At 51.2% G+C, this 22045-nt stretch overlaps 1 protein-coding gene across 3 annotated transcripts in view; it reads left to right on the top strand.

Annotated features, from left to right (window-relative positions):
• The window catches only part of SORL1 (sortilin related receptor 1), a 150837-nt gene that overhangs the window by 15101 nt on the left and 113691 nt on the right, over positions 1-22045 (top strand). For all 3 annotated transcript variants that reach the window (XM_059415119.1, XM_059415115.1, XM_059415107.1), the window contains exons 2-6: positions 321-437; positions 6533-6658; positions 13003-13164; positions 14771-14838; positions 19985-20165. In XM_059415119.1, the coding sequence (XP_059271102.1) occupies positions 321-437; positions 6533-6658; positions 13003-13164; positions 14771-14838; positions 19985-20165 (654 nt within the window). The remainder of the gene's footprint in view (positions 1-320; positions 438-6532; positions 6659-13002; positions 13165-14770; positions 14839-19984; positions 20166-22045) is intronic.

Raw genomic sequence — 22045 nt, 5'->3', positions numbered from 1 at the left:
GGGATGAAAGTAACTGGAGATTGGTTTACGCAAAGGCAAGAATAAGCCAAGACATGGTTATGCCAGAGAGAGCCTGGGAAGGAGATTTTTTGCAATCCATTTGTATCCAAAATGCAGGGGATTTGTGTTTCTTCTTGGGGGAAGTTGTGTCTTGTGGAATCTGCACTGGAGGAAAAATAGGCCACCCTGGTCCCCTGCTCCAGATCCCAGAAGCTTAGCTATTTCCGAGTGACAAAGGAAGAGAGAGAGTCTTGCTTTAGAATATCATGGCCCTCACTCATTCTGGGTCCTAACTCCTGTGTCGGTTTGATCTCTTTCAGGTTAGTCTGAATGATTCTCACAACCAGATGGTGGTGCACTGGGCCGGGGAGAAGAGCAACGTGATCGTGGCCTTGGCCCGGGACAGCCTGGCCCTGGCCAGGCCCAGGAGCAGTGATGTAAGTATTGGTTATGGTCTGGGCACTCCTCGTGGAGGCCACCAACCTGCCCTCTTGGAATCTGGCGGGGTTATCGTGCCAGCAAAACACAAAAACAAAAATGAAAAGTGGTTGATTGGAGACTGAATGGACGGGATACATTTTACAACATGGAAGAGAATCTGGAAAACAATAAATACCCCTTGTCTGCCGAACAGAGGGAGGCGTGGGCTCTTTTGCAATGAGATCCACGCGACATGTGGTTACTTTTGTGAAGTGATAGGGTTTGAGCTGGGTGGTTGGGTCTGCTCCAGAAAATGCCAGAAGCACGTTCTGGGCCGAGTTGTCCGTCCGCCACAGAGCCTGATGGGACCCCTTCCGGTTGGGTGGGTTCTTGACAACCTGTGCTCCCACTCTCAGTTTTCACAGTTGGCTTCTATAGCATTTGAGTTTAGGTGCTTTGAAGATGAGAGACCAAGGGTCACAGACTGAAAGGCCCCTGAGAGACCAGGTGGGTAGTGGAGGAGAAGCCTCCCTCCCTGGTCCCTACACCCTTTCTTCTGGGGAGGAGAATGGTTTCTCCCATTTCTCTTGAAGCGTGTGGTGTTCTGGGACAATGTGTCGTTTTCCCACTTTGGTAGACGTGCCAGGTTCAAGAAGCATTCCCCTGCATGTTAATTTGAAGGTGGCGATTGATCCTTGGTCGCTGTGTCCAAGAGAGGCTAGGAGGTAGAAGGGATTTGGTGCTCGTGTGGGGCTGCTGTCATCGGTCTTGGCTCTGGTTGCCGTGAAGGGCCCAGTATTGCCAGATCTGATTTCCGAGAGGAACTCAGAGGTCTGGGTTTTTACATGAAAACTGCTGAGTCTTACAGGTTGGCAGCTTATGTGTCGTTTGTAAAAGTACTGGACGGGCCAAGTTCCATCCCCCTGAGGGTCAGAGCTGGTCCTTGGGTCCCAGTGTGTGGCCCCGGCTCCAGACGTCCCCTTGTGGGAAGAGGAGCAGCCCTGCCTGGGGTCAGGGTCTGACGTGGCAGCAGGTGAAGCCTGTGGACAAAGAAACACAGTGGGGAGCTTTGTTCACTCTGCTCCCTGGCCAGAGGGAGCCTCCTAGTGAATTTGCTAGCTCTGTCACATCAGCCGGAAGGACACCCTCGAGATTCTGGAGTAGAGACCTGGTCCCTGTGAGAGCCCTGTCTGTGTCCCTGCTGGGTAGCTTGCCTGTGCGCCGAGGGAGACACCTGGAGGTAGCACTGGGGGCCGCTTTCTAGCAGGTTCCGTGGAGGCAGCCACGGACAGGGAGGGCGGCGGAAGGGCTGTGATGCAGACCTTTGTCCCATGCGGCCGCTGAGCAGGGGCTGGTGGGAGCCATAGTCAGTGACGGCCAGTTTGGATATCGTGTTCTGGAGCAGGGCTGGAACTCCTAAGGGCCGTGGGCACCTGCGTGTAGACTCAGCACGGTCCTGGCCTGCGTGCCCCTTCATGGCTACCCTTCTGAGCTTAGGAAATAGCTGCGGGCCCTGTGCTGTTGAGAAGACTGCCTTTGGCTTTTCATATGTTGAAAAGAATTCTTTGTCTAGGTAAAATATGTGTATATATTTATATACATGTAAATTATACATATATACATATATATTTATATGTATATATGTATATATGTATACATACATGTATATATATGTATGTGTGTGTATATATATATATATATATATATATATATATATATATATATATATAAATGAGATAGGTAAAAGACCTTAAGTGTTGTTTTATGGTTTTGCTGGACAAACAGGAGCCTGGAGACATTGAGTGGCCTGCTCAAGGTCACGCAGCCTGTCTGTGGGAGGAGGGCGGCGGCTCTGGAGACCTGACCATGGGCTTGCTGTGTGAGGGTATCTTGTTGCCAGCAGGACCCCCTCCTCTGCGTTTCAGCCCTTGGAGTCCTGCATCCTGGGAGCCTCTTCAGGCCAGGGTGAACCTGTACCATTGGTCTCCCCACATGTGGCCATTCTGCCCAAACCCCATTCTCACTCTGTCTGAATACTTGGGCGTCTCTTACCGAGAAGCCACTGAACGTTGGACGCAGGACACCATCCCATAATGAAATATGCGATACGATTGCATGGAAGGGAAACGCCGAGCTTGGAGATAATAAATGGGAGTGGCAGAGATTTCTCTGCTGTCTGTACACAGGCTGTATTAAAGACTTGGCAGCTGAAATGGAAATGTTCTGATGTGAAAAGTTAACATAGAAAGAAATTATGACTCAGAGGCCAGAGCTGGTGGTGCGGGCGTCGTGGCAATCCCGACTCTCTTGCGAGAAGACCGGCTCGTAAGAAGGCTCCATCAGCAGCCCAGGAGTGAAGGGACGAGTGTCAGTGAGGAGCTGTGTGAGTGTTGGAGAATGGCCAAGTCATGCATAATCAGTACATTAAAAAGGGACGAATCTGGAAGCTGGAATCCCGGAGGGTTTGTGTTTCAGCAGGAAAAAAACCGCAAATACTGTCCTGATGAACTAGTAGCAAGTGTGATTCCATGAAGGGCGGCAGCTCCCTTCCAAAAGGAGGGCCATCGTTTTCCCTGAGAAGTCCGGCCGATGGAAGGAGACATACATATTGTTTATCTGGAGCCTCCCCATGTCTCTTTCTGCCCTCTCCTGATGTATTTTGCAAAGGTGCAACTTCATTGGCCAAGGAGCTCTCTAGAGATTGCGTCCCCTGGAAGGTCTGAATCGGCCGGGGAAGGTTTCAGGAGTGGTAGGACTCCACTGTCCACTGCCTTTGTACCCAGACTGCTGTGACATTATGATGCCCCCCACCCCCCCAGGATGGACTGGGGAGCAGGGCCAGGACTGGCTAGCTTGCTAACAGGGCAGACCTTGGGAGCCCATGGAGCTGTTGTCTTGCTGAGCTCTGGCTCTGCAATCAGAACGGCTGGGGTTGAATCCGGGCTCTGCCGTTCGTTAGCAGTCAGACCTTGAGCCGAGTCAGTAACCTGCTGTTGGTCTTCTCATTTGTCTGTGAGATAATACTTGTAAAACCTTGCTTGCCAAAGTGTGGTCTGTGGATCAGCAGCCGGGGGTGTTTTTCTGGGAGCAGGTTAGACAGGCAGAATCTCAGGTTCTGCTCCAGACTTCCCGAGCCAGAGTCTGCATTGTGACCCACGTTGTGCCGCGTGCTTTGTAGGCGTAATACCGTTTGAGAAGCACTGGTGCGAAGGAGCTGCTTTCTGTGCATTTCAGCCCTTCTTTCCTACCTCCCCGCCTCCGCTGTCCCTGCTGCCTCTTCCCCTCCTTGGGTTGGTTTGACCTGGAGAAGAGAAGGCAGGTCGATGAGTCATCTACAAGAGTCTTGAGGTATAGGATGGGCCCTGACATACTTACTCTTAGCTTCTATTCAGTGGAAGCCATAAAGAGATATAGATTGTTTACAGGTGCATATTAAAGAACAGTTTTTTTGGGGGGGGTGTTTTTAAAAAGATTTTGTTTATTTATTTGAGAGGGACAGAGAGAGAGAGAATGCACACAAGCAGGGGGAGGCAGAGGGAGAGGCAGGCTCCCCACTGAGCAGGAGCCCAATGCGGGACTCGATCCCAGGACCCTGAGATCATGATTGGAGCCGAAGGCAGACGCCTAACAACTGAGCCACCCAGGTGCCCCAAAATCTGTGTTTTGTTCAAGTTGGTGTTTTACCCAGTCTGTTCCCCACTCCTTCCGCTGCCCAGCCTGGAGCCCCAGTGTACGATCACCCCCGTTAACAGAGCAACGCATGTCCATAGTAGACAGCATTCTCCTGGGAGGGTAACTTGCAAGAGTGGACAGACAGCTGGACCGGTGACTGGAGGAAACCCACTACGTTTTGTCACTTCCTTGCTGTAGGACCCTGGGCTGGTCTTTAACTTCTCTGAGTCTTGGTTTTCGTCATCATTTATTTATTTATTTATTTAAAGAGTTTATTTATTTATTTGACAGAGAGAGATCACAAGTAGGCAGAGAGGCAGGCAGAGAGAGAGGGGGAAGCAGGCTCCCTGCTGAGCAGAGAGCCCGATGGGGGGCTCGATCCCAGGACCCTGAGATCATGACCTGAGCCTAAGGCAGAGGCTTTAACCCACTGAGCCACCCAGGCGCCCCAGTCATCCTTTAAATGGAAATACTCCCTCATTCACTCACTCACTGGTTTATTCATGTCACTCTCTTTTATACGTCTGTGGGACACATTCATTTACCTCACTCCGTGGTTTTGAATCACATGTAATTCCAGAGATCTTTACTGAGGACGTGTGATATTCTGGGTACACTGAGGGAGGCAGAGTTTTTAAAGATGAAGAGCAGTAATAAATACTGAAAAGTGATACCCTAATACGACTTATAATCACCTCTGTGCTTCTAAGGAGGTAACTCCCAGTGGAGTATCAATTTGGGGAATGTTGGAGCTGGAGGGGGCCGAGTTCCCTTTTTGAGAAGCCGTCTGTTCCCTACATGTGACATCTGAACCTAACAGGGCCCCTCCGTGTCCGTTCTGGGGCAGGAGACTGGAAGTGAGGAGGGATCACTTTGTCTTTTTACCCACTGAGATCATCTGTGAGCTTCTCAACCTGCTGCCTTTTAAAGCTCCTTTGATGCCAGCCCCTCCCTGCTTGCTTGGTAGTTGGGGACACATGCTGTGTTGTAAGCATGACGTTCATAATGAGGTTTCTGCCACTGTGGCCCAGATACTGGCAGAAGCTCTATCTGTGCTCTTCTAACCTTTACATCTAATAAATACTAACGCCCCATGTGCGTTCCCGCTTCCCTCTGTACCTGCCGTGTGAGTTCATTCTTTACAAGGGTTATTGCTTACCAACATTTGCACATTTACAGCAAGTATGAAGGCCACGTCTTTGCCTGTCTGGCACTTAGCACAGCCCCTGGCTCGCGACAGACCCTTTGGATGTGTTTGCTGGGGCATCAGTGGGCCCTGGTGGCAGTACCTTTCCTGGGATGAGCCCAGCCGTTCCCGTTCTTGTTGGGATTCACCTGTCATTTTCCTTTCGAACTTACTGCAATCCTAACTAAGCCTTCGACTGTCAGCCTTGTTTTTAATCCCCTGATTACGTTAATTGCACGTCGCCTAGGTAGTCAGTCTAGGTGCGAAATACCTGGAGGTGTGATGGCTTTGGGATTTCTGGCTTTGGAGGCAGGCAGCCTGGATCACATTTCCACGCCTCTCCTTCCCTTCTCTTTCTTTGGCAAGCAGCTAATCCCCTCAACCCCTGCGGCCTTATCTGTAAAGTGATTTTAATAACTGGCTTTGCAACAACGGGCTGTGGGGAGAGCGCCCAGAGCTCTTCCACACCGAGAGGGTGGTATGGTGTCTGGTCCCTAGGAAGCACCCGCGAATGACAGTTCCTCTTGCGAGGTAGCCAGAGCCCAGCAAGCAGGGGAGAAGTCCGTCGTGCCGGCACGTGCCGGGCTCCCATGGCCATTCCCCGCCACCCTGGGTGGCAGCATCAGCGAGCCTGAGTGCTGGGGCGGGAGGGTATCTTGAACCTATATATTCAACCTCGGTGCGTAGTGAGTCACTCAGTACCTTCTTTCTTGTCTCGTGGGCTTCTCTGTGGAGGCCTGGGAGGGTTTCCTTTTTCATCCTCTGCAGTGTTGTAGGAATAGACCTCCCCAGCAAAGGGTTGAAGAATTATATTACCTTTTGGGGACATCTCAACAGATGGCAAAACAAGTTCCCTGTCCCTCCCCCTTGAACATCCACATTCTGTCTGCCTCTGGATGCTCAACACTTAACCTGGCCGTGGGGAGGAGGTCATTGCTTCCATCCATGGGTCCCACCGACAGTCCCTGCGGGGAAGCGTCTTGGCCTCAGAAAGGAGCCTGTGTCCCCTGGGCAGCAAGGGGTTGTGGTGCTCCCTGGGCTTCCTGTTCCCCACACGCTTGGGGTGGCGGGTGGAGGGGTGCCCCACTTCTCCTGGGCACGTCATCTCTTTCCATCTGTCGCATCCTGACACCAGGGACCTGCTGGGAACGCCATTCGGGATCCGGGGCAGGACGTTGGCAGGTGCGGGCAGAGGGAGCGGTCTCTTGGCCACAGTTCTCACCAGCTCTTCTTTGTCCTCTCTCCCTGACTCAGGTGTACGTGTCTTACGACTACGGGAAATCGTTCAAGAGAATTTCCGAGAAGCTGAGCTTCGGCGTGGGAAACAACAGTGAGGCGGTGATTGCCCAGTTCTACCACAGCCCTGCGGACAACAAGCGCGTAAGGGGGCGGCGTCCCGCCGGTCGGAACTTCGTGGGGCTGAATTGGGGGATGACTGCCGTGCTCAGGGTGCGAGGCGGGGCTGGGAGAAGGAGCTCCTTGTCGTCATCTCGTGTGTGATCAGGCAGGCCGGGTGCTGGCCAGGCAGGATTCCCGGACAAGCAGTGTCAGGCTAACACGAAGAAAGAAAATCTGCCAACCAATGAGCTGCCCATCTCATAGACGGCAAAAGTGTTACATGGGTTTTCCGGGACTTTCACCACCCGTGTGCTGCACATCTTCCAGGGTGCCTGCCGAATGCATGGTTTTGGGGCATCACCAGCGTGTGTGGGCGTTCACGCCCGCACGCGCCCCTCTCCCTCCAACCTGTACCGGTCTTCGAGGCAAGGTGGCAGATACTGCTGTGTCTGCGTTTGTTTTCCCAGCTGGCTGGCCCGGGCCTCTGTTTCTGCCGTAGAACCCGGGCAGTTGGTTGTGGAGGAGGCAGTGATTTGAGATGGCCCTGGGTCCCCCAGAGAGATGGAGGGGAGGTGAAGGCGAGAGGGCAGGAGTGAGGCAGCCTGCGAGGTTAGGTCTCTGTGGCTTGGGCAGTTGTTACTTGTCTGCTCTCTTCCCCACTCTGGGGAGCCCTAGCTCGTGTCCAGAAGCAGGATGACTGCTGCTAAGGATGATCAGAGAGCTTCGAGGGAAGGGAAGCTGCTGCTCTTTGCTCATCCAGAAAGGAACAAGACCCTCAGGGTCTTCTGGCCAGGTGCCCCCCACCACTGGCTTCTCGGGTTGCCTGTATTAAAAATCTTTAGCCGCTGGAATGGTACCAGCCGAGTGGAACAGAGCCTGTCTACAGGGAGCTGGGTCCTGAAGGCTACCCTGCCTGGCCGGACATTAACCTTTTAGTTGCTGGATGGTGGACAGGCCCTGGGGAAGGCACCAGGCCGCTGGTGCTTAGGAGGGGCCTCTCTTGGGTTTCAAGGAAGCAGCTATTTACTAACGGGTATAGAAACAATTTTTTTTTTTTTTTTAGACTGGAATAACTACTACTGGTACGTGCTGGTTAATATTAGCCCTGCCTGATGATCTCAAAGCAGAGCAGCAGTTAGGAACAGCTCCCCGCCCTCACTCCCCTAACTCACTCCACAATGAAAAGCAAGGAAGAGGTGCTGGAGGGATTTGGCTCTGGGGACAAGATTGCCAGCCATCTGCACTGGCTTCTACCGCCGCGTTTGGTCGGGCAGGTATGGGACTTCGCGCTCCCAGAGCTAGGTGTCCCCTGCTGCCCGGTGTGCTCTTGGCTTCCAAGAGGTGAGGCTCCCTGCCCCAGGGTCCAGGTTGCTGGCTGTGCCCCATCTCCCCTGGAGAGACCTGTATGCCTCCTGCCTTGCAAGCAGCAGATAACACTGGATGACTCACCTTATTATCCTTATCTTTTATATGCTGTCCTAGAGCTAACTCGTATTGCAGTTGTGTCTGTGGTCCCCTTGGAATCTTCTTTTTCAGCTCCCTCTGCCCCCTCGCCTTCACCTCCTACCACAAGGGCACAGATGTCTGCAAGCAGGTTCTGACTTACTTCCTGCTTGTCATGGGTTGTGGTGAGCAGCTGCTGGGCCCACATCCACATCTGAGTAGTCAGAAGACAGGAAAGACGAAGTTCTGGGCTTGCAGAGCGGGTTCGTGCAGCAGGGAGAGGGGCTTTTGGAGCATCAGGTGTGGAGAAGGAGCAAGGGCACTGGGGCATGCAAGAAGAGAACACCAGGGGTGGTTGTCAAGGAGTTTGGGGTACGGGAAGGCCAGGGCATGCCTTCAGCCTGGGCCCTCCCAATGTGGGAGGTGGGGCATCTTGGCTTTCTCACTGGAGAGATGGACCTACTTTGGAGCCGGTGGGGAGACAAAAGAGGAGCCGCCTTTTTGGAAAATCTAGTGACACAGGAAAACCTAGTGACCCTGTGGGGCACAGGCCTGGAGCCGACTGAGTGGGGTTCGAGAGGCAGTCTTCTCTGCTGAGTTTCTAGTTCTCCAAAGAAAGTCGTTACCCCTCCCCATCTCCTCAGGAAGGAAGCTGTGACTCTCACTGTGCCGGTTTCTTCTGTTACTTTTACCTTGGAAGGTGCATTGCCTCACGAGACCTGCCACTTCCTGAGAAAAATCACACAGGCTAGGTGCCTCGCTGTTGACACCACTAGGCCCGCTGGGCCCGGGCACATCCCCCGTGTGAGGACCTGAGGGTCAGGGAGCAGGGTTTGAAATGACTGTGGTCAATGGCCTGAATAGGCGAGGGTGTCACCCGGGGGACCCGTGGAACCTTGAAGGGGGTATGCCTGTGGAAGGGGAAGGGAAGGGCTGGTTAGGCAAGCAAGCTCTGCTCTAGTGGTTTTGCTTTGTGATGGAAATGGAGTGGCTGTGGGGTCATGTGAGGGTTTGGGTCTATTTTTGCACCTGCCAGCAGCCCCACTTCCTTCTTCTCAGCCTTGTGTGCCGCCTCCCTGAAGCAGTGCGCAGCCTGGGCTGCCTGGGAGTGCTGCTGGCCCCGTGGCGCACCTGAGGTCAGCCAAGCAGTACGTCTAAGGCTCCTTCCAGAAAGCCCTAGAGTGTGCAGCTAGGCTTCCCAACCTTGAGAGGTAGTCCTCTCTGTCTTTCCCTTCATTCTCATCTCCTGGAGATACATTCCTTCATTGCCTGCTCTTCCCATGTCATCATGCTCCTGGTTCCCCCACTGAGACCCGGAGAGAATCACTTATACGAACATGGAGGTGTGTTCTGTAGCTTATGTTATACGTCTAGAGGTCTTTGTGTTTTCAGAGGAAACATCATTTTAAGCCCAAAGCTGAACATTGCATGATTGCAAATAGGACGGGAGAGGTGGGTGTGTCTGAGGGCACTTCTGACATCACACAGTCTAGGAAGCACCCGGTAGGTCGGCTCTGCTGGCACATCTTTGGGGCTGGCCTCGAGGAGACTGGACGGCAGGCAGTCAGGGGACCTCAAGGCAGAGTGGGACATGCTGTACTTCCTGTCCTGTGCTCATGTTGTTACATCACGGCATGCCTGCATGATGGTGGGAAGTCACAGCGGCAGCGGGGGAGGGGCGCAGCTGGGGATTGAGTGAGGTCAGGTCAGAGGAGGAAAGGCTTCGCGGGGTACTTGGGATTGGAAATGGAGCTTCAAGGACGGGTGTGATTCCAGTAGCTGAGCAGAGTTGGTGGGAGTCCTTGAAGGGGAGGCGGCCATGGGCAATGTCAAGGCGTCTGTGGCTTCTGTACAGACAGGAGGGAGACTCACTTCTCAGGCATGGAGGGTTGGCCCTGGGGCTCTTTGAGATACAAGGCAGGCCTCTAGCTGAAGATGGAGGAGTTTGCTTTTTTCCTCGAAGACAGTGGGGAGCCATGGAAGGATCTTTGAGTAGGGGACTCATTGTACATAGAGTCTTTTAGGGAAACGTGTGTCCTGGCAAGAGGCAGGATAGATCAGAAAGGGGAAAGATAAGAGAGGGGTCAGGAAGTCATGAGGGGGTCATGGTAATATAGACATGATGCTGCCTGGTTCCTCAGCCGAAGTTCCTATCACCCTCTTGCCAAGCCTGGGATGGCACAAGGGGGCCTAAAAAGCCCAGTGCCCGGCCTCAGTTTGCTCACAGGCTCTAGCAAGGAGTTCACAACATGGGTAGCACTGGGCATGCAAAGGAGAGCAGAGATATGAAGAGGAAAACATAACTAGGTGGGGAGCGGATGGGGCATGGGGCCGAGGCCAGGCAGTGGAGTGAAATCCCAGCTCTCATCGTGAGGACTCAGGCCGGGAGCGTGTAGTGTGTGGAGAGCTTGGGGCATGGCAGGATGGCATCAGAGGTCTCCGTTGTGAATGTAGTGACTCTCTTCAGTGCATCAGAGGGGAGATGCTGAGGAGGGTCAGGTCCGAAGTCAGGATCAGACTGTAGATTAAAAGTCCCAACATGCCTGATCTCGGCGGTGGTAGTTGAAGCTGCATGGGGCCTGTGGACAATGGAGCAGGTTTGCAGCAGGGGACGGAAGAGCGGTGAGGTTATGCGGGGGTGGGGAGTGGAGGCGGACGAAGAAGGAGCCAGAGGAGAGTCAAGGACGGGCCCGTCAGGTGCGGGGCTCGGAGGCTTGGCATGAAATGGCGTTGCCCAAGGCCAGGGGAGGGAGCTCCCTCTACAAGCCCGGGGAGCCGACTGAGAGAGGGAGGCCCGTGGATGAGCCCCGGGGCACAGGGTGACACCTGGCCTGAAATTCCCCAAGTTCTGCCTCTTTGTTGGAGGAGAGAAGAAAAGATTGGGTGAACGGGGAAGGGGTGGGCTCCGAACCAGCCGGACACGGCTGTAGGTGCTGCTTCCTGGCTCACCTTGGCCGGTTAACCTCTCTGCCCTCCCGCGTCCTGGTTAGTGAAGGAGGATAGGATAAGATTGTACCCAAAGGAGGGCCTGGCTGTGAGTACCAGAGGATGGAATGAGGCTAGGGTGAGCGTGAGCTGAGGCCGCACAGCTTGTCTGCTCCGTGCCCAGCACACAGTACGTGCTCGTGACGCATTCCCTTTTCTGATAAACTCTGTGCCCAACGTGGGGCTCGAACTCACAACCCCAAGATCAAGAGTCGCAGGCTCCACCGCCTGAGCCAGGCAGGCGCCCCTGTTCTGGGCACATTGAGCTGTCATTGTGAATGACAGATAATGCGTTTTATAACCGGCTTCATGACTTTTATGTCTTCAAATGTGAAACCCCTAGAAACGATGGAATAGGTTTCTGGAGAAATCTTTCTAAACCGAGAGCACTCCATTCCCTAGTAACAGAGCTGGTTTCAGAGCAGGAAAAGGGGCTCCGGCATTTCTAGGGAACACCTCTTATGCCAGAAATGATGATGGTCCTTTAAGGATCATAATTGTTTTTACAACATTGCATTTGCTTGTGGTCGTTTATGTTTTCAAAACATTCGCTCGCCTTTACGGTTAGATTTAACGAGCCTCCGGCGGAGTTTGGAGCTCGGCGTTAGAGGCCGTGGAAGGAGCCCGAGAGAAAGAACACGTAGAATGTGCTCCTGGGAATCGGGGAGGGAGAAGCCAAGGGCGGAGGAGCGAGAACGTGGACGCAGCGTGCAGACCGGCACGAGTATTAGGACGTGCCTTCGCTGCTTGTGCCAAAAGGATTCTGAGCAGAAGATTGATCTGGTCAGCTGCGGTCAGGGAGGGGAAGTGTGTTGGGATGGATTCCTTTGGATTGTCAATTTCTGGAATTTTAGGGACTGGTGGGCACTGAGAGCTGGTCCCCCTTGCTCTGGCCACGGTGAGCCACTGGGCTGCCCTCGCCCTTCCAGGAGCAGGGGCTGCCCTTCCCACCTCTCTTGTGTGTTCCAGGCCTGCTGCCCTCTGTAGACATTTCCCGCAGGCCCTCCTGGCCGTCCTCAAGTCTGTGCTCTACTTTTGTCCCCTGTGTTCCCGAACTCATACTGCTCTCCACTCGGATGTTCTATCCCTCTGGAAGTCTTGCCTGCCCTCCAAGGGCCAGATCTTCCCTGCTTCCCTTCTGAGCTCCCAAACTGGGACTCCTCTGGACCGTGCGCTCTGACGGGACTCCGTCTGTGGTTCCGCGCAGAATCTCATTTCCCCCAGAGTTACAGTCACCCACGGTCACGTCTGTCTTTCTCGCATGCGAGACTGCAAGGATTCTGGGTTTTCACTGTGGCGCCCGCAGCATCCGGTCCACGGGGGATAGCCCACGGACGTTTGTGAAGTTGAATTGCCGTGGTCCTTTCTCCTGGAGGACCCTCTAGGCTGGCAGTCACTGTGCGGTCCTACTTGTTCAGAGCCGCTCACCTGGGCAGGGCTAAGTCAGGTGAAGGCCCTGCCCACCAGAGCTTTTCCTGCCATGCCCCCAAGTGAGGCAGCCAGTCCCTCCTGCAACTTGGTCCTTGGAGCTGCCCTGTCCCCTGGCCCAGTGGCCAGAAGAAGGAGCTAATCCTCCTAGATGGGTGTGATTATAGGGACTTCCGTAGCTGCTCAGAGGATGGAGGGGGAGAAGCAGGGTTATCTGTGTGCAGCCACTCTGAAGAGCAGGACTTCTGGGTCCCCGCTGCCCTCTGATGGTGCCTCAGTGACCTGCCAGAGGGTGGGAATGGCCAGGTCAGTTCAAGGAAAAAATAGCCTTGACTGGCTTGCTGAGCCAGTGACAGGGGAGCCTCTTCTTCACCCTTTCCTTCCCTGAGCCTTGCTTGGTGTGTGCCAGCATCTCCTCCCGGCCAGCAGATGGGGAGGAGGCCAAGTGGGGGCCCCTGCAGGGTCCTGACCCTGCACACTCCGCTGGAGACAGGGTGTCGGGCGCTGAGCTCGCCTTTTTTCTCTTGCAGTACATCTTCGCAGATGCTTACGCCCAGTACCTCTGGATCACGTTTGACTTCTGCAACACTATCCAAGGCTTTTCCATTCCGTTCCGGGCAGCCGATCTCCTCCTGCACAGCAAGGCCTCCAACCTTCTCCTGGGCTTTGACAGGTCTCACCCCAACAAGCAGGTAAGGGAGCTTCTGGAACCCTGCTTCTCTGGTTTTCTGTTCCTGCCCGTGTGGGTTGTGTGTCCTCTGGGTGAACTCCCCCCCACACCTCTTCCTCTGCCAAGCTAACCTTTGCACTAGTTGACTTCCCATGCCTGAGGGAAGTATCTCTCCCTGGCTGCCTTCCAGCTCCCTGGGGACAATGCCCGGTGCTCCGCAGGCCCTCATAGCCAAACATCATGCCCTTCTTGGTATCGATGCACCTTTGTGGGTTTGGGGCTACCTCAAAGCTCTGGAAATTAATCCAGGAGAGCCAGCTAAGGAAGCCTAGAGTCTGGGCTCTGCTGGGACCTCTTCTTGAATTTCTGTTCTACCTTTCCCATCCCCCACCTTAAACTCACTGCTTTCGTACCATTTATTTGAAATTACCATTAACTTTAATTTTTTTTCCCTACATGTGTATGTGTGTGTGCATGCCTGTAATACAAATATGTGTATTTTTCTCCTTTAATTTGGATTTGAAGGAGAGTGAGATGGGGAGAAAACCCAAGTAGGGTTTACATCTCAAGGTTGAAACTTGCCGAATCAAGGCTATTGGTCTGGTATAATCCCATAAAACCGGCAGACCCTGTAGGATTGGATTCATGATGAGTTTTGAACGGCTTGGGTCTGAGGAACCTTGGAACGGTTCTTTTTCTTCGCAGGTTGTTTAACCAAAACATGATCTGTTTACCTTCCCTTGCCTTAGGGAGTAACCTAAGTACAGGCTGGGTCAGTTGACCCTGTAGGTGGATCAATGTTATTTTTAGTCTTCTGCTTCTTCATATGTGGTCTCTAGGACAGGAGGAACGCTCAGGGGTTATGTTTGGGAGTTCAGGGGCTTTGGCCAAGCCATCAAGTTCATCACTCCCGGCCATGTGGTTTGAACTCAAGTGGTTCCCCTTGGTGCTCTTTGCCTCTGCGCTTAGCCAGGGTCCCCTCTGTTCCCCTTTAATCACTGTGGGCCGTTACGAGTTTTTAAGGAAAAGCAGGAAAGTACAGAGTGTAATCCTTTTGTTTTTACTACCCCTGATGGCTGGTGTCGAGTAAACTATAATTTCAGATGATCCGTAAATGGAAGACAATCTCCACTTATTTTTCCTTACAGCTGTTCTTAAGGCCTTAGTAACTGCAGAGAGGAACAGGAAGATAAAGATCTTGCCTACCCCCTCCACCCCCACTCTTGTTCGGATTTGGAGTAACCAAGTTGGCCTTGCTGATCTCCTGGCCAGCCTTCACAGACTGTGTGTTACTTATGGTGTGGTCTTCTGGTGCGGTCTGAGGGCCGTGCCGTTCAGGTTATGCCTGCCTCTTGCTTCTTTTCCTTTTTCTTCTTCTTCTTCTTCTTTTTTTTTTTTTTTTTAAAGATTTTATTTATTTATTTCTCAGAAAGAGAGAGAGCACAGGGCGAGCATGCACAAGTAAGGGAATGGCTGGCAGAGAGAGAAGCAGGCTCCCTGTTTAGCAGGGAGCCCAATGTGGGACTCGAACCCAAGACCCAGGATCATGACATGAGCTAAAGTCAGACAAAGGAGCCACTCAGGCATCCCTGCATCTTGATCCCTTTTTGTCCTTTTGGTCTTTGCAGCTGTGGAAGTCAGACGATTTTGGCCAGACCTGGATCCTGATTCAGGAACATGTGAAGTCCTTTTCTTGGTAAGTCATCCATCTAAGAAGTTTGAATTATGTAATCACCTTTCTCCAGTTCTAGCTCCTTCCTGGAGGCCAGACCTGCCCTCACCTGAAATGTGGAGCAGGTGGTTCAGAAAGGCACATTTTAGACCTGGGAATTAGAGCTTCGAGTACAACACACTCACTGCACAGGGCAGTGGGGGATGAGAAAGGAAGGTTATTTGTGAGAGAAGTGATGGAGCTTTTGCATTTTTCAGTCCGTTGGGGAACCCAGGGGAGTCTTGGGGCACTTGCGTGGATTAGAATTTCTAAAGACCTTCACTCTTCGAGCATGATAATAGAAGTGGGATTTTTCGCTGTATAACATTCATTCACTTGTTCATTCATAACGTATTTTCTTTGGATGTCTGCTGAATATAAAACATGCTAGATGCTTTAGGGTAGAAGAAGTTGAATAATTTATGGATATAGTTATTAAGGAGACTGTAGCTGAGGAGGTAAGAAAAGGCATTTCGTGCACATACACACATCCTGGAAGAATGTAGAAGTCACAGACGTAGGCGGGAGAAGCCAGAGGGGGGACATAGTCTTTCCAGACGGGAGGGTCCCAGACAGTTCATGGTGGAGGTTGCTTAGGAGCCAAGACATGTGCAAGAGGCCGGAGGTCACAGGAGGGGCCTGCAGGTGTGTGGGGCTGGGATGCCAGACAGAAACAGAGTGGCCAAAGGCAGAGACAGTTCCTTGTGTCCAGGTGCTTGGGTGGGGAACAGGGAGTCTAACTTCTGGACAGTGTGTTGGGTGATATCCGGGAAGGGACGCTGGTATCTGAAACCACAGTGCTTGGTAAAGGAATCTGAACTGAATTCTGAAAGCAGCGGGGAGCCCCTGTTGGGGTTCTGAGAAGGAGAGAGAAGTCAGCAGGGCTGGCCATGAAGACGTACGGTTGGTGCTCGTGGTCCTTGCTTCTGGCCTTTCACGGTTACAGGATGTGGGTGCTCTTGGACACATGCAGACGAACAGGCAGGACAGATACTTAGGACCAGACCTGCTGGGTCAGTGGGTCATTCGACCCCTTCCCACTCAGCAAACATGATTCCTCCCACATTGACCCTTGACCTTCAGTGCTCCCAGTCAGCTCCCTCTGGAACCTTCCCCATTTCAGTTTCTCACTGCTCAGGCCAAGAACTTGGAGTTGTCCCTGAATTTCATGTTTGTTTCGTGCTTTGCCTTCTACCTGTCAGGAAATCCTGTTATCTCTACCTTCGGTTAATATCCAGGATCTGCTCCTCTGCCATGACTTTACTCCAAGCCACTGCTGTCACTCGTTAGTTGTCCACCTGGTCTTTCCATTTCTGCAGTTAATTCTCAGTACATGGCCAGGTTGATCTTTGTATAAACAGGTCAGGTCATGTTGTTCCTCTCTCTGCTTTGAATGCTTTAATATGCACCATCACTTCTCTCAGATCAGTGCTAAGCACGTTCCTACCACCGGGCCTTTGCCCTTGCTTTTTCCCTGCCTAGACTGTTCTTCTTCAAGATACACTTATTGCTTACTCCCTTACCTCATTCAAGTTTGCTCCAATAACACTTTCTAAATGAGGCTTGTCCTAAGGATCCTGTTAAAATTGCAACTACTCCCCTGTCATTTCCTGTGCTGTGATCTGTTCTTTTTTTACATAATACTTACCACATTCTAATATGGGATTATTAGGCTTATTATTTGTCTTTTTTTTTTTTTTTTAGATTTTATTTATTTGACAGACAGAGATTACAGTCAGGCAGAGAGGCAGGCAGAGAGAGAGGAGGAAGCAGGCTCCCTGCCGTGCAGAGAACCTGATGCAGGGCTTGATCCCAGGATCCTGGGATCATGACCTGAGCTGAAGGCAGAGGCTTTAACCCACTGAGCCACCCAGCTGCCCCAAGCCTTATTATTTGTCTTTCTCTCTTTGGTAGAATGAAAGCTCCACCGAAGCAGGGGCTTTGGTCAGTTTTGGCACTGAATAAAGCACTGAAATTGTAACTTTGGTAGAGATTGCCAAATCTATGGAGACTGTCAAAATTTGCTCTCGTTTCAGTAACATAAAACTGTGCTTCTCTCCACAGCTGATGCGTCAGTTAAGACGTAGTATCTCAGTATAGTCTTAGTTTGAGTTTTTCTTATTATGAATGAGTTTGAACATCTTTTAACTGCTTAAGCATCATTTTTATTTCTATTTTTATGACACATCTTTTCATACCCTTGACCCTTTTTTATTGAATGGTGAGTCTTTTTATTGATTTCCAGGAACTCTTTGTATATTTGAGGTTAGGCCTCTGTGACATGAGATATCACATGTGTATATTCATTCACTTGTAATTCTAAGTTTATCATATGTGTTTCGAGTTTTCCATATAGTTTTTGTGCTCATTAAATGCAGTAGTACATACTGCCTGTGCTTCTTTTAGCTGTTTGCAGAGGAATGTCTTTGAGTTGGTGTTGCTTCCTTGGTAAATGAGGACAGTAGAGATGGAGGGAGCATAAGGAGGGGTCTTAGAGCTGAGTATCTTGAGGCTCCATTGGATTTCCTCTTCAAAGAGGGCAGCTGTTTCTGATCCTTTTTTTTTTTTTTTTTTTTAACTTGGGCAGAGGTTGTGTGTCTTAGTGAAATTATGACCACAGTCTTATCCAAGTATAACCTCTACCCGAGAAGTACGTAGAACTTCCTTTTGCTTTATTTGTGTTTTAAGGGGACAAATTGCCCTTTCTCTGTTTATATACCATATATTAAGAGGGCTGGATGACTGAGTAAAGGAACATCACACTTGGGAATTTGAATGTTGTACTTTTTCCTTCCGTGCACATATGCAGATGTCTTAGGGGAAAGGGCTGGCTTTGCTGAATTTAGATAATTATGTATCTGGTGTCAGGGCATTTCAGGCCATTTGGAGGATTTTTCCCCTAGGAGTTCCCATAATAAGTGAGAGTGAAATCTAACCTCTCCGAGAATAATGGCATACATTTATTCAATAATGTGTAGCAGCCTCGGGGCAGCAGGAGTCCAGAAAACCAGTGATCTATGGAATCCGGAGCTGGAGATCGGCAAGACAGGACCATGGAAGGGCTGTGGGGGAGGGACTCAAGGATGCCCTGGGGAGCATGCATCACTGAAGGGTTATAGCTGAGGCCAGGTGAGGACTGGGGACTGTGCTTAGAGATGGAGCAAGGCTTGGAATTTTCAAATGAGGGCAAAGAGAAGAGAAAATCATGGAAGGCTTTTGACGGCGGAGTAGCAGAGGTTAGGCCTCTGTGACATGAGATATCGGTCATGTCACAGATATCTGTGGAGGCGGAGGGGCTCTCGGAAAGGGGAGGTCCACCTAGCGATCACAGAAGAGAACTGGGAGGGAAGTCACAGGTCTTTCTATCTCTAGATACCGGTTTTGTTTAGGAAAGGAAGAACAGAGGTGAGCTCAGTCTCAAAATTATCTGAGCAAAGGTCCCTTTCTCTCTGCCTTTTTAAAAATACCCAGCAGCTTTGTTTTAATTTGCATATCCTCTAGGGTAGAGGAAGTACTTTAATCAGTACTTTCTAATTGTGGAAAAGAAGAGAACATGCCACCACCCCCACACATACGCACACGGGAAGTCTGATGACGAGCGTTTGTCTCCTGCACTAGGACCAAGGCCGCTGGCTGCTCCAGGGCCCTGCTAAGACTCCAGATTGTGGGGCCAGAGTCGCCTCTTTTGGTTTCTATTTCGTGTCTCCCCCTTCCTTCTTTCCTCCTTTCCTTCCTCCCTCTCTTCTCCTTCCCACCCTCCCTCCCTTCCTGTGCTCTTGACAGTGTATCTTTACAGAAATTTTATATCCGAGCCTTCCTTACCATGAGAGCCATCATGCATATGACAGGCAAAGACATGTGCAAAGACAGGCCCAGAAGCGAATCCTGCCATTCCTTGGGTCGTCCCCGTAGCCTCCCTCAGAGGCGCTCCTGATTTTTCCCATGAGCTGAGCAGTACACCTGGCCTAGTATCTGGTTGAGCATTAGGGAACCTGAGGCAGAGTAGTCCTCCTCCCAGCTGTGGCTGGGGGCCTTATGTGGCGTGGAACCCAGTTCTGAGCCTCTTCTCGAGGGAGTAGGATCAAGTCAACCGTGTACTGTGGTCCACGGATTCAGGGCAGCAAGATTCAGGTCAGCTGGGAGCCCTGTAGGACAAAAAGATATACAAGACGTGGCCTTTGAAGGGATCTCTGCTCTCTCTGGGAGGCTCAGACACATTATGGTGAACAAAGGAACACGGTGAATCAGAAGCATCACTGTGAATCAGAAGCAGCATTGTATGAAGGCTTGAGAGTGATTCCAAAATCCACCCACCCCAAGCAGCTTTCTACCTTTGTTTGAAACTCACATAATGTTGAAATTGAACACTGCGCGGGTGCATGGTGGGTATTGGGAGAAGGGAGGAGAGCTTTGGGGGAGGGCTTCCTGGAAGAGGGGCCTTGAAAATGACTTCGGAAGAGTAGGATTTTGACATGCAGGTCCCGAGTGCATGCAGGGTGGGTGCTCTGTTGACGGAGCACGGGGAGCGGGGAGTAGTGAGCTCTGAATTTCTGAAGGGTATCAGGGAGATCAGTATATGTGAGAAAGTTTGCAAAGGAGCCTCACAGAACATGACTGTACTGATAGGATGAGTCCTGATTGCACGGATCAGCAACAGCGGCTCAGGACGGACAGACAGAAAGGGCAGGGCCCGTTCACAAGGTCAGGCTCACTGGTTCCTCATGTGGTTTCTTCTAGAGGCCTGAGAAAACACGCTCCTTCCTTCTCTGAGCTTTACAGCTTGAGGTCAGAAACTCAGCGGCAGCCCCGAGCAGTCCCATGCTTATTGATTCCGAAATACCCCGCCTTTTACTTTTCCTTCTTTTCGCTCATCTCAAGCATTGGCCAAGGCGTGCCTGGAGGGACACCCAGGGCGCTTTGAAGAGAGCAGTAACAACATCAAAACTTGACCAAGGGCGATCCCTTTACCTCTCCACTGAGCCAAGGAGCAACCACTGGGCTCTGTTTGTAGCTGGGAGTGTATCATTTGTAGATCCCACCATCGTGTCCCCCCGGTCCAGTTGGCTGTCTGCCTGGTGGAAATGTAGTGTCTCCTGTTGCTTAAACGAGGCAACTTCTCTCTTTCCTCCAGGGGTATCGATCCCTATGACAAGCCAAACACCATCTACGTGGAACGGCACGAACCCTCTGGCTACTCCACGGTTTTCCGAAGTACGGACTTCTTCCAGTCCCGAGAGAACCAGGAAGTGATCCTGGAGGAAGTGAAGGACTTTCAGATTCGGGACAAGTACATGTTTGCTACAAAGGTAGTGGTAAGTTGAAGGCGCTGAGGAATGTGGAATCTCCTTTCCCCGAGTTTCCTTTCCAAGGTTTGGCGTTCTGTGATCGAGCCGGTGAGCGTGTGTGTGCAGGGACCGGATCCGGGTGCCTTGTGGAGCTTGACTGAGGGGCACTGGTCATAGACGGACTCTGGGCTCTCAGAACGTGGATGTTTCCTGGTATCGAGCATCCTTGCCAAACACGTGTTTCTTTGAAATCCCAATTAAAAGAGCAAGGAAAGGAGAGGTAGGGCTCCGTGGCAATTTGCTTTAATCTCACCGCCCGATTTCCTTTCAGATTAGGCCAATGTTTTTGGGAATTTTGGACACATGTTAATTTCCATGGCTAATAGAATGTGTAGTCATTGGCTAGTGGGAGTTAATGCTCTAAGAAAAGCAGTGATTAAGCTTCCAGCTGTCAGTAAGTAGCTTAACTCTCAGCCCTTGGGAAAGTCTTCCCCTTGATTTGATGTTTTGGATGGAGCCAGATGTTGGAACGGGGTTGGGGGAGGGGTTGCTCATTTAAAACTAGACTTGATTGTTTAACAGGGCTTGCCTTGCGACTGTCTCAAGTTGCAAGTGATGGCTGTACTGCCCTGTGTAAAGGGAAAATCCGTCCCGAGGAGAGTAAGTTGGGCCACTTTCTTCGAGTGCCATAGCTTATAGCTTATTTTCTTGATGGGGGCCATTCCCTCCTTGATCTCAGGCTCTGAAGATGGCCTCTGGTAACTGGCTGGCGCTTTGCTTTCCATCACCGTTAACCTTAGGGACCAAAGTCAGGAGTAATGTTTTCCTCCAGATTCTCACTTAAAATATATGGTGGGTAGTTGGTCGGGCAGAAGCAGGCCACTCCCTTTGGTAGGATTCTAGGGTAGAGAGAGGACCTCCCCAGAGAGGAAAGCAGAGAGTAAGGTTAGGATGAGAAGAGAAGGTGTCGGTGGGTTCCCTATTACATACTTTGCAAAATGTTTTTTAAAGCCACTGTAATTATGGTAGTTTTTTTCCTGTCAGGCTATTTGCGTTAGGTCTCTTGCCTTGCCTATCACTTTCTCTCTCTCTCTGTCACACACACACACACACACACACACACACACACACACGGATGCCTGCGCACATGCACACACAGCGGCCAGAAACCCATGCAGAAGCTTTCAATAATAGTTCTGTTATCATAGGATCATTGTAGATTGGGTGGGTTGATGAGGGAAGAGACCCAACTGGCAGTGCATGGTAAAATGAGTGTTTCTCCCCATTTTATTTTCTTCCTTTTTATTACATTAGACTGCTGAGCCATAAGGATAAACAACATTGGCCTTGGTTGGATAACCCTATCCGTGGGAGTGTCGTGAGGTTTTTGCAAGTGTAACTTCTTATCTGGGGTGTGCTTAGCACTCAGGCTGCCTGAGTTTGGGGAATTCCGAGTGACCTTAATATTAAACAGATTCAAACCAAATTAGGAAAGTCAAGGAGCTAATTGCGAACCACAGAAAATTGGTTTTGGGTGATTAACTCTTTTGGTTTTTTTCCAATGCCGTGAATGATTACAGTGCTTTTGCAAGTTAGCTTTTTAGAACACATGGGGACAGCCATCTGGATTCTGGACTGGAGCCGGGGTCAGACTCTTCAGGATCCCCCGATGCCCTGTTAGCCTGGCTCTTATTTCGTATGTGCTTTGTGTCTGAGGCCCCTTTGATTTTTTTTTTTTTAAAAAGATTTTACTTAATTATTAGAGAGAGAGGGAGAGAGAAAATCTCAAGCATAATCCATGTGGAGTAGAGTGCCCAATTTGGGACTTAGCTGTAAGACCCTGAGATGACCCCAGCAGAAATCAGGAGTCAGTTGTTCAACTGACTGAACTGCTTGGATGCCCTTCC

This window comes from Mustela nigripes, chromosome 1 (assembly GCF_022355385.1).
Source record: "Mustela nigripes isolate SB6536 chromosome 1, MUSNIG.SB6536, whole genome shotgun sequence".
NCBI lineage: Eukaryota > Metazoa > Chordata > Mammalia > Carnivora > Mustelidae > Mustela > Mustela nigripes.
This window is presented reverse-complemented; position numbering and strand designations above follow the sequence as displayed.